Source organism: Heloderma suspectum, chromosome 1 (assembly GCF_057233095.1).
Source record: "Heloderma suspectum isolate Gila_16-S chromosome 1, 16-S_ref, whole genome shotgun sequence".
NCBI classification, from domain to species: Eukaryota; Metazoa; Chordata; class Lepidosauria; order Squamata; family Helodermatidae; genus Heloderma; species Heloderma suspectum.
This window is the reverse complement of record NC_139458.1, coordinates 179,102,722-179,115,567: the sequence shown is the minus strand read 5'-3', so window position 1 is coordinate 179,115,567 and position 12,846 is coordinate 179,102,722. Positions and strand designations below refer to the sequence as shown.

The window sequence follows — 12,846 nt, the reverse complement described above, 5'->3', positions numbered from 1 at the left end:
GGGTTATGTGTGTTCCAATCTAGCGGTATCACAACTCTTACTGGTGGGAGCGGCTTCAAAGCTTTAGTGTTTTGCAAACATTTTTCCCCACCTTGTCCTGACCTCAAGTGGAAGGCAGGATAAGCAGGATGGAAATCCGTGGGTTTCCAGCATGCATTCCCTCTCTGCCTATGACTAGGGTGGCTGGTTAGCCCATGTTATCAAGCTATTTTTTTAATGTTCATCTACAGCTGCTCAGCTGTGAATAACCACACCATCTTTATTGCATACGCATTTACCAGACATGTTTTTTTTTTAAAAAAGCAACCTGAAACGGCAGTATGACCTCCTACATCTCCCACAATTGCAGCACTATACTGTGGCTTGTGGCATGAGCTTGCACTATAAACACACGTGACTTTTCAGACTCCTCCCACAATCACAACACTATACATCGGTATGTCGCACTTCACCATGTTATAAACACAGCGGATACCGCGCAGCATTTGTTAACGTGTGACCACATGGCCACAATTGCATTTGAAAAAAACAGCAGCACAGTGGTGCTTCAGAAATGAACTGTAGGCATGCACGACAGATCCTAACAGACACCTTTGCGTCAAAGGCTATGCCCAGCTCAAAAACAATATTCAGTAGATGCGATCTTCCGTCTTGTTATGGAAGCAGGAATGTATGCCACATTCTTTGCATGTACCTTGTTCCTTAGTGCTGTTTTCCTTGTGATCCCAAATTTAAGCAAAATTAACTGCTTTGCTAAAATATTCTCAGCTAAATTAAATAAAATCTGGAATTTTATTTGTATATAAGACCTATATAAGAAATGCATGCACATCCAGTTGAGGGATAAGATTCCTTGGATTTGAATTGTGTGTTTTTTCTGCATACTGTGAACAAGTCTTCTGCTCTACAATCCCTCTTAATTTAATTTTACATCACTGCAAATTGCTGTTTCCAGGTTTATATCATATTATGAGCTCCACAAAAAATGTAATATTTGTCCTATTATGTACACAAATCTCATTACTGGGCTTTTTCTTCCATCTCACAAACATCAGAGATCATTTTATTCTGAATATTATATTACCAGGCTGCTTATGGCACATTTAAAAATGCTTAGAAGTTGAGTCACACTGGGTTGGGTCAGACTACATTAATTGAACTCAGGTCTCATTAAAATCAATGGTTCAAGTTGGTCACTGCTTAACTTATATCCCATTGAATTCAATGAGAACTAAGTATAACGGTCTGGATCTAACCTGTTGCGTTTTAAAATGAGTAACTTCTCATTAGTGCTTTATCCAATTAAAGAAATCTTTGTTCACAGTGCAATCCTATATCTACTCAGAAGCAGGTCCCATTGAGTTCAATGGGGCTTACTCCCAGGTAAGTGGGTATAGGATTGCAGCCTTAATAACTTTCACTGATTACTCAATTAATTGAGTAAGCATGGCCTCAGTTGTCCATGCTCTGGTAACCGCCAGGTTAGACTACTGTAATATGCTACACATGGAGCTGCCTTTGAAAACAGTGCCTTCTAAATTACTAAGGAGGGCTGTGTGCTATGATCATACTAAGCCTGTGGTTTGCCAGCTGCACTGACCCCCAGTTTGTTTTCATGTGTCCTGCTTATGGTGGCACAGGGACAAAGTTCTAGGGATTTAGTCAGGGTGAATTCCAAAGGCAAGGTCAATAGGTAGTTCAAGGTTCAAACATACAGAAGTCCAGAAAAGGGCAAAGGCAAAAGGCAATCCAAAGTCCAAATGCAGGAAGTTCCACAACAGAACTAGGTTATCAGAGGGAAAACACAGTATGTATATAGGAGCTGGTGTACAGATTATTATTCCAGCACTCTGTGCCTAAATGGAAGGATTTAGAGGCATTAGAGCTCCACCCAGAGTTCAGCCATAGGCCATTAGTGCCACCGGAGGACTGGTCTACTCATGAGCACACCTCTACTCATGAGGAGTCCCTATCCTATGGAGGGCAGTTTTGCATCTGGTAGCCAACGGAGCCTGCCCTGTTAGGCATCTGTGCTCCCTGGGGCTTGGTGGCTGCTCAGCATTTGCCTCTGGGTCCCAGAGGGGGCTAAGCATGTCTTGGAATGGAATGCGGATGTGGGGTGGGAGAGAAATCTTCTTGCCAATTATGTTGTTGTTGTTGTTGTTGTTCAGTCGTGTCCGACGCTTCGTGACCCCATGGACCATAGCACGCCAGGCCTTCCTGTCCTGCGCTCTCTCCCGGAGCGTGCTCAAGTTCATATTCATTGCATCCGTGATGCTATCTAGCCATCTCATCCTCTGCCGTCCCCTTCTCCTTTTGCCTTCAGTCTTTCCCAGCATCAGGGTCTTTTCCAGGGAGTTTTCTCTTCGTATTAGGTGGCCAAAATATTGGAGCTTCAGCTTCATTATCTGTCCTTCCAATGAGCACTCAGGGTTGATTTCCTTTAGGATGGACTGATTTGACCTCCTTGCAGTCCAGGGGACTCCTAAGAGTCTTCTCCAGCACCACAGTTCGAAAGCATCAATTCTTCGGCGCTCAGCCTTCCTGATAGTCCAGCTCTCACAGCCATACATTACTACTGGGAAAACCATAGCTTTGATTAGACGGACCTTTGTCGGCAAGGTGATGTCTCTGCTTCTTACTTTGCTGTCTAAGTTTGCCATAGCTTTCCTCCCAAGGAGCAAGCGTCTTTTAATTTCATGGCTACAGTCACCGTCTGCGGTGATCTTGGAGCCCAAGAAAGTAAAATCTGTCACTGCTTCCATTTCTTCCCCTTCTATATGCCAGGAAGTGATGGGGCCAGATGCCATGATCTTCGTTTTTTTAATGTTGAGTTTCAAACCAGCTTTTGCACTCTCCTCTTTCACCCTCAACAAGAGGCTCTTTAGATCCTCTTCGCTTTCTGCCATTAGGGTGGTATCGTCTGCATATCGGAGGTTGTTGATAATTCTCCCAGCAATCTTAATTCCGACCTCTGATTCATCCAACCCGGCATTTCTCATGATGTATTCTGCATATAAGTTAAATAAGCAGGGTGACAATATGTGTACACAAGCACAAACCAGCTTGTAGCAGTTACCATTATGTTATCTGTTGGAAAGCATCGGGCAGTAAGGCAGCCTGAAGGCTCTGCCATTAGTAGAGAATCCACTAGGCTTGCCAAAAAATACCAGGCTTAGCAAATATCTCCTCTCCCACGCACACCAAATATTCTTCCAATCCTACTGTTTTGCATTGTTAACTGCTATATTTAACTGAGTTATGTATAGCAGCATTTATGAACCCATACTGAGAAGATATAACCTCTCCATCCACATTAGTAAGATGTGGCTTAGAGCAGCCTTCCCCAACCTGTTGCGATCCAGATGTGTTGAGCTACATGGTCCTGCTGGCTGGGATGATGGGATTTGTAGTACAGTGCATCTGGAGGGTGTTGGATTGGGGAAGGTTGGTTTAGAGTGAAAATAAGTGGCAACTGCCACAAGATGCCACAACGTGGAATGCTCCTATTCAGGGTTCCAGTCAGCCATGCCATCTTCCAGAACACTCAGGGTTCACCTAATCCTGTGATAGCTCCCTTTTGTGCCTGGGTGGTGCCATTTTGGCTACATAAGGATCAGCACTCTGAGAATGAGTTTGATCTTAGTATGTATGTATCTATATATTCCAAGTGGGACCTGCAAGACAACGTACCAGCATGGAATGCTACTGTTCAGGACTCCATTCCAATCCTTCCCATGCCTTTTCCTTGTCCCCCAATTCCCCACTAAGCATGCTTAGGCCTCATTGGACTGGTTTTTTTGGGGGGGGGGGGTCCTAAAGCTTTTTCTTCTTTTTCACTTCAGCAAACGTTGGAGTTTGCTGAGCTGTCCCGTTTGTGCGTGGGTGGTGCTGTTCCGGCATCCTAAGCAACAGCCGTCACAGAGTTGGGTATCAGACAGAGCAGAAATTATATGTGCTGGACCACAACAGCCCACACCAACTTCCCCCAACTTGGTGCCCTTCAGATGTGTTGGACTACACATCCCAGAGATGCTAGGCACTGGAGGGCACCGGGTTGGGGAAGGCTTCCCGCAAACTATTCTGCAAAAATCACATCCAGGTCTTTCTGTGAAGGGCTTGGGGGTTTGTAGTAGTTAGACAAACTACTATATCCCAGCCTCGAAGCCTGATGGCTATGTGCTACCTCCAGCATGAGAGGCAGTATGCCTCTTATCTATCTATCTATCTATACCAGTTGCTGCGGAACATGGGCGAAAGGGCACTCACGTTCTACTTGCGAGCTCCACACGGCAGCTGCTTGGCCACTATGGCACAGAACGCTACACTAGATGGGCCCTTGGTCTGATCCAGTACGGCTTTTCTTTCACCCCGCTGCATCGAGCACAGCCGGGAACGAGCAGAGCAGCGCCTCGCCCGCACATTTCCTTTAAGAACAGGGCGGCTTTCGCTTTCGATCTCTTCTGTTTCCCACCACGGGGCGGGGCCCCGTCTAGAATAAACGGTGCTAGGACGGCAAGGGCGTGATAAACGCTTATATATTACAGCAACGTCGCCCGCATTGCCTTACGCCTGCAATGCATAATTTGCGGCCTGCCTTCTGCCTGGCGACAACTTGCTCTCCAAGGACCGAGCGAGGCGGAAAAAGACGTGATTGGTCCCGAAGCCCGCACCACTCGGTCGCACTCAAGTGGTCGTCGGCGCCGGAGCTCTCGCGGCGGGGAACGCAACTCGGAGCCTGGGAAGCGCCCGAGGCGGGGATCTCTCTGGGAAGGCAAAGCCTCGGTCGTGGCTCCTGTCGCCGCTGCAGCTTTTCCCTCGGCTGCTGGAGGATGACGAGGGCGCCGCGGCGCTCCTTTCCCACCTGCTGGGTGGCTCTGCTGCTCGGCGCCGTCCTGTGCTGCTGCGCGCACCCGGCGGCCTCTTCAGGTAAGAGAGCTGGCACGCGGCCACGCGCTTGCCCCGGGACCGAGCCCACCCGATGGGAGCGGGGCTGGGCCGCCCTGAGCCCCCGGTGAGGCGCGCCCAGTGGGGAAGGAGCAGTCCGGTGTTGGCAAGTGCCTGTCAGCGACTGCGCACCCCTGTGGGTTAGGAAAGCGCAGGCTTGGAAGCTTGCGCCGTGGTGGTGTACATTGGGAAGCGGAAGGAGGGGGATCCGCGTGTAAAGTTGGGGGGGTGTTACGGGTGGTTGCTGGGGAGGTGGAGGGAAGCTGCTTCGCGGGAAGGCTTGTGGCGGGTGAGGTGCAGGTTTCAGAGGGCGGGAGTTTTGATGGAGAAACCAACTCCTTTCGCAGAAGAACCGAAAAGCCCCTAAGAAGTATTTCCATGGTGGGTGGAATTTCCTTGAAGGAATCTCTGGTGAGCAGAAAGCTGAATTATGTATTTATTACGTTTCTATACCGCCCAATAGCCAAAGTTCTCAGGGCGGTCCGCCCTCCCCCCAATGCCCTTTCCCACAGAGCGCAGGACAGGGCTCAGACTTTTTCCCCTCTCACTTTCATGTTCCGTATGAGAAGAGAAGTTTGGAGCTGTGACTTGACAGAATGTTTAGCTCCGGAACTTGTTTCCGTACCAGGGCTCGACCCAGAAGCCCGCGAAGTAGTGATAAACGCGAGGACATGTGCAAAGTACCTTTCCCCTGAGAACTGCGTAAAGACTGCCAGTCTTGAGCACTTGGACCGAGCTCTCCTTTCCACCACCAGGGCAGTCTGGAGTTAGATCCAGCGGCGCTTCCTATCCCTTAGCAGCCGCAGAGTAGGCAGGGCAGCCAAGGGCTACCTTTCGGTTTTTATTCTGGGCTGTTGCATAATGCATTGCAAAATACATTTTCACACCCCTTTCTCCAAGAGTCGGTTGGTTATACGCTTTGCAAAGCCACTGTAATGGAAAACCTTGCACAGCATGATTCGGGGGCCAAAAGGTTGGCTAGTCTCCAGTTCCCACTCAGTTTAATGTAAAGAAAGGAGTGCAGTCCGTGGGCGGGAAGCAAGGGAATTCCACAAACGACTGAGCTATAATAGAAAAGCTGGGTGGGAAGAGGCCAGAGCCAGGTTGATTGCTTTGTTTCCCTCCAGGTAACAAGGAATTGGCTTGAGGTAGGCTTGAGGCTTCCCCCAGTTCCGCCTATGTGCTTTTTGAAACACTTCAACAGGCACGACTTCCCTCTCATCGCTATATTTCCATGTTACAAATGGCTGGTGCAGCTGTTAATTTCTACCTGTAGAGCAGTGATTAAAGCCAGTAGCAAGGAAGAGTCTTGTGACACCCACAAAAGCTTATGCCAGAATACATTTGTTAGTGTTTTAGTGGTATTATACCCACATTATACTGATCAGGACAGTACAATCCATGAAAGTGAATGTTGTGCAAAAAACTTAGTAAATTGTTAACTCTTTCTTGCCTTATCTCACACCTGCCCCCATCTCCAGTGTAGTGGTGCAGCACAGCACAAGCTTCGGAGGAAGCTGCTGTCTGGGCATACTGTGGGGGAATGGGGAGGCATTTGTTTAATTTTTCAAGTAAGAACAAGTGGCCAACTCAGCATTAGGAAAGGAGCAAATGTGGTGGTAAAAACAGATTATAGCCAGCCTTGGCAGTGTTAGGACATGTCCCCATGAAGTTTTTACCAGTGCTGAGATGTGTTGATTAATCAGATCTCAGTATAAGCCATAAGGTAGCCCTACCATCTGATGCATTTAAAGAATGATGTTGCAGTGGAGTCTAGGCTCCCAGGATCAAAGTACCAAGACTTTTTGATTAGCAGGGGTGATGATACCCTCTGCTAAACCCACCCCCACCCTTTCCCTGTTCATTCTGAATTTAGCAGTAATCCTCATGATAGCAGGGGAGTGCAGGCTGAATGGATTTTCCCAGCAGCAGTGTTTTGTTCCTTGTTGTAATGCAAAGTATTTTGGGATGGCTTAGTCTTGAATGGGCAGTTAAGACCCATTACCTTCACAAAAGACCTGCTCCTGGTGGAGATGAAAACTGCTAGAACTGGTTTGTTGATATAGATCAAGACAGCTGCCTGCATTTTGGGGCTCTCCATGGGGGCTGTCACGATGAGCACCTGCTGTTCAAAACTTACCACTACACCACTGGTAAAGGACAATGCATAGCCTGGCACCTGGAGGCTGTTTTCTACTTTGGGACTAGCAATAAAGCCCTGGATCTGTAGTGAGTGAAACTTGTTTGTAGACATGCCCCAAGAGCTTATTTTATTTTTTAAGAATTAGTTTTGCAAGAGTTATGGTTCTTGGATATAATATGTTGCCACTAGTGATTATAGAACTAAGTAGTTTAATGATGAGGTTAATAAGTTTAATAATGCTAAATAAAGTACCTGAAAAATTCAGGTGCGAAAATACTTGGTAGAAACTTGCCAAGCCAGTCATTAAACTGGCTCACTCCCAATTCCAGAGCCAACAATACAGCCTGGTAGCAAAAGAAGTTGCTTGAAGTTATCATGAGTTTCCCCTACGTTAAAATTTAGGGACCTTTGAAAATCTCCAGGAACGCTTCCTCTGAGAGGGTGAAAAATACTTTGCAGGGTTGCAGCTAGGCTGTACTTCAGGGCCAGCTCCCAGTACATGGAGCTCATTGCCACAATTTGTTCAGGTTTCCTTCTGTCTGTAACTGTCATTTCCAGATGCTTTGCAGCCAGAGCCCCCAGCCACATCCTGATAAGAAAGAGGACGACTAGTTGCTTATTTCTTTCTGGCAGGAAGTGACTGGTGCAATCTGGTAGAACAGGTGCAGCCTGGTGGGAAAGGAAGAATGATTAGAGAAAGAAACAAACAAAGGAGGGCAGCTATGTTGGTAGTTCTTGCACACATATACCCAAATAAACCCCGCAAAGAGATGTTGTGATGCCACAACTCTGTCTATCGAGGAACAACCCAAGGCTTGAAATTATAACTCATAAATCTTACCCACAGACAGATCTGTGTTTGCCAGAATCAATTCCCACATTTGCAGAAAACATGCTTCTCCTAACATACATACCTAACAATTCTCATATTGAAAAAAGATTTGTATCTATTACAGGCTTTTTCCAGTGAACTTAAGTGAAGTGGTACTCAGTTACAGATAAGAAAGACAGTCTGGTTAATAACAGGGTTGCTTTGCTCTGCTTCTCTTCTGCATTGAAGCTGTTAAGACTGGCAAAAGCTTTGATCCCCCTGCTGCTGGAGATATGCCCCAGGTGTCTCTCCTGGCTCAAGGCTGGCAACACGGGTATGACAGCTGCCATAGCAGCAAGCTGTGTCATACTGCACGGTGTTAGGCAGCTATGTGTAAAACCCTTGCAGCATCTCCTCTAGCCTTAAAAGTGACTGGCTCTTAAAAGATGAGAAGCAAGAATGAGGGACTAGCACATGCATGTAACATCTGTAGGACCACATAGCTCTACCTCCATTGCAGGCAAAAATTTGGGGTGCTTCCAAATGGAAAGCTTCTGGTGCTGCTAGTCAAAAGAAATTGTGCAACTACCACAAAAGAAGTGGTGGGAAGACATGAGAGAGTTACAAATGGGAGGCAACAATATCTGGGCACCCTGTAAAATTCCAAGTTTGAAGCACAATAAAAGCCTAGTCTAGAAGCACTCAATCTCAGGCAGAGGCCAACCAGATGATGATGATACTTTGGATTTATATAGCAATTCTCCTGACAGTTCAATGCACTTCTGATAAATTATCTTGCTAATCCTTGCAACAGCCCTGTTGGATAGATCTGTATTATATTATCTCCATGTTGCAGAAGAGTGAGTGAGAATGAGTTCACCTAATGTTCATGGTTCAGGTAAGAGGTTCAGGTTTAGCTGGGAACTTATTGGCTCACACCTCACGGTTTTAACTACTACTCCAGCTCGCAAATGCCCAGAAAAGCTTGCCAACCGGCCATCACCTGATTTTTTTTCCCCCAGCATTCAGTAATTAGTATACTGTGTATATGTGAAGTTAGGATTTTGTTTTATTGTCCTTATATGTATCCCTTGCCATTCTTTACATTGAATCTAATCTTCTGCTGTTCAGTCATCCATTTTGAAGTAATCCTTCTGGAGTTCTTTAGCTTGCTAAGAATTTCAACATTCTCAACAATCTGTTATCATTCCTAACTCCAGATCCGTTATGACTAAGTTAAACAACAAAGATTGTAATAGAGATCCTTGTGAGCTCCGCTATTTATATCCATCCAGTAATTGTGAAAGGGGTTGCTTTATCCTTGTCCTTTGCTTCTGGTAATGAGGTATCAAATCCATAAGAGGACATAAACAACGAAGAGTCTTGTGGCACCTTAAAGACTAACAAATTTATTCTGGCATGAGCTTGAAGTGCACAGTGTTCACTTTAAGTTGCCACATACTGTTGTTTTTACTGCAACAGACTAACATGGCTATCCCTCTGGAAATAAGAGGAGCTGTTCATCTACCCCATGACTTCTAAGTTTCTTTAGGTTTGTGGTGAGGAACTTCTCAAAAGCTTTTTAAAAATACACAGTAAAGACCTTTCTTGCCACTGTTGGCTTAGTTTACTATTTAAATGCTTGCCTAGGGGCAGGTGCTGAGCCCCTCCTCCAAGTGTAAATTGCATGGTGGAATAAAGGTGTTTCCTTTCTTTACTAGACCAGAACTTGTTGGCATATTAGTATGCAAGCTTTCATGCCATACAGAACTCTTCACCTGACAAACTGAGTGAAGTGATACTCTCCAGTTTGCAGTTATCATTTCATGAGTTCATGGCTGAGATGAGATGGTAGCAGGGGACTTCCTGGCTCATACAACTCACAATTTATACTTTGTCTTTAGACTTACTACTGAGGTGAAGCTGGCAAAGTCTACCATGTTTCCATATTTAGTGTAACCCTGAAAAATCCAGTGTATTCCTGATATTTACCGGCATTTTGATCACTACATAACAGCCATGAGCAACTAAGTTGGGTTGGTTTTTCCAGCTCTGATGTAAACTGCTCAAATGACAACCAAGAACTGGACTGTCTCTGTTTACCCTGAGCGGTTCTTTTTCCAGAAAATCATGAGGTTCCAATGCATTTGAAGGCAGAGGCAGTTTCTAGGTTCCTCTGCTGACATCAGCAGTAATAAAAAGAAGCCCATTGTGACTGAAATTGGATCAGGTCCTTACTGTCTGCCAGAAGTAGTCTACCAGCAGAATAAAGAGTTGTCATGTCAAATAGGGTTAACACAGCCCTTGCTTGTTTAACATTTTACATCTGGGAGCGCTGAGTGGTTCAAATGGTGCTGAACTACAGTTAGTTAATCAATTCTTGGCTTGCTAATTCTGTGTAGGCCATAAATGGTAAATGCTTCTATAACAGGATTAAACCTCATGGGATGGAATCAAAAGGACTCAGGATGTGCTTGGTGCTACCCCTAGGCTAGGGTTAGTTATAGCTACAAGTGAATTTCTATTGGACTTCAGTTTCAGGGAACAACAGGGGTGAAGAGATTCTTATGTTCCAGAGGAAACTGCACTCCTTAAAATAAATCAGTATTTGTCTTTGTTTACATGAATGTCTTTTTCAGAATGCATTGCCAGCTGCTTTATTGCAGGTCTTAAATCTTTTTACAGTTTTTATCTTTTTGTATTTCCTTTATTTAATATTAATGGAGTATGGCATTATATTATACACAATGTCACGGATAATATTTTAATCAATTTCTGGCTGTTTCAAAAGGGCATTTAGTTTGCAGAAGGTTTTTAAACTAATGCCCTCATCCATTGCAAAATAGAAGCTGTTATATGAAGGCTTTATTGCTGCAATGCTCCAGTACAAAGAAAAAATGCAGATATTTGAAGGGCCACCATATATAAACCAAACATAAAGCTAAGAGAATAATTGCATTTCTAATGAAACAGCTGAACTCTAGGCCAGGGAACTCTTTCAAATCCCATGCCTTTCTGGCAAGTTAGACGAATGCTGACCATTATTATACCCACGCTCAGAATTATCTATGAAAGGTTGTATGGGGGTATAGTTTATTTATTTATTCGAGTGTTCAACAACCTGCTCCAGCACTGGGTGACAATCAAATGGAACTTGAATAGGATGTTTCTGCTAAATGCATTAAACATAGCACAATTGTTTTCTTCCAGCAAATTGCTAGAGGCATGACTCCAGGGAATATGCCATGAATGGGCTGCAACTGCACAAACATGCTTTTCTCTAGCAAGAACCTTTATATACAAAACACAAGCATTCAGGCTCATAAAAGTCTGAATAAATATTTCAAGTCCCAGTTAACGTGCTATTTTTGATGGTTTCAAATAAGGTCCTGTTTGTGTTCCATAGATTTCTTTAACAGGACAATTAACATTATTAATACAACACTGTGGGGGGTTTTTTACAAAAATTTTTTTTACCAATCAAAGCATGTAACAGACTCCCATTTTCACACACCACAAAAGAGAGTTCATTTCAATATAGGGGACCATTTCCATGGAATTTGATAGATGAAGATGTCATCTGGGGCAGTTTTTTCCTGTGCAAGTTTGACAAAAACCGAAATCTTAGCATAGGGTTCTTAGATTTGTGCATCATAATAGTAACTTCCATTCCAAAGAGGATTCCTGGTGCAATCTGGGATACATTCATGAGGATCTGAAGTTACCTTAGAGTCTACAGCATATACTCAGAGATGCTTCTGTAGACTATTATAAACAGTGTCTTTTATGTAGCATCAAAAGTGGGTTAATTGATGGAGGGAGCAATCCTATGGCTACTAGACAGCCATAAGATATCTTGTTTTCCCGGAACTGAGCTTCCCCCGCTTCTGTGCTGCCTCAGAGGCAGCGCGGAACAGCCCCATCCTCCACACTCACAAGAGGAGTGTGGAGTGGCCGAAAGGGGGCATGTCTGGGGGCATTCCGAGGCAGGTGGGCAGAAATGCCTGTACGACACATCCAATGTGTCATATAGCAGCCTCCTCCCCCGCTCAGCCCGCACGCGGCTAGACAGCTGCAATCGGCTGTCTAGCTGAAAATGCAGGACAGGAGAAACGCAGAGGGAACTATCCCCTCCATGCTTCTCCTGCCCTGTTTTGGATAGGCTGTCTCCTCCGAGTTCGGAGGCGGACACCTATCTGGATAGGATTGTGCCCTTAAGCTCTAGAAAGGCTAGTTTATGGAACTGTGTAACTTACCAGTTTGTGCTAAATTAAAACGTTTCCCACTTAATGTTAAGTTGGAGTGGGGGTGGTGGATCGGGCTTTAAAAAAATAATTAAAAGTTCTGATAATTATATAACATGTACAGATACAGTCTTTCTAACCCATATATTTTATTCCGATAAACAATGAAAGGATACCATTTCACAGGAAAAATAGATTCCATATGCTTCGTCCATTTCTTTGCTGGGTCACATTTATCGTTTTATCCTGGGTCAGGCTTAAATAACAAATTTACCTTACACTGCAATCTAGCAGTAAAATCTACTGGCTTTGGTGGAACTTGCTTCGAAGTTATTTGTTCAGGATTACATCCTAATGAACTCGATGAGATTTAATAAATTGAGGCTCAATCCAGGCAAGACAGAAGTCTGCCCAGGTGACTGGTGTTCAACCTCTCCCTAAAGGATCAGGTTGCACTCCCCTTAAAGGATCAGGTTCACAGTTTGGGGGTGCCATTTGATTCAACATTGTCATTAAAAGCATTGGATACTACTTCATGTCCTGGTAATCTCTTTGGATTACTGCAGTGTTGTTATACATGGAGCTGCCATTGGAAACAATCCTGAAACTTCAGCTATTTCAGAATAGGACTGCAAGATTATTCAAGGGGACTGGGCAATTTCAACATAGTACACCAGTGCATTATGATCTGCACTAGCTCT

At 44.7% G+C, this 12,846-nt stretch overlaps 1 protein-coding gene across 2 annotated transcripts in view; it reads left to right on the top strand.

The window, feature by feature from the left end:
• The first annotated feature begins 3,843 nt into the window (after positions 1 to 3,843).
• LY75 (lymphocyte antigen 75) overlaps positions 3,844 to 12,846 on the top strand; it is an 81,879-nt gene continuing 72,876 nt past the window's right edge. For both annotated transcript variants that reach the window (XM_084811358.1, XM_084811347.1), the window contains exon 1: positions 3,844 to 4,929. In XM_084811358.1, the coding sequence (XP_084667484.1) occupies positions 4,578 to 4,929 (352 nt within the window). In that variant the 5' untranslated portion in view covers positions 3,844 to 4,577. The remainder of the gene's footprint in view (positions 4,930 to 12,846) is intronic.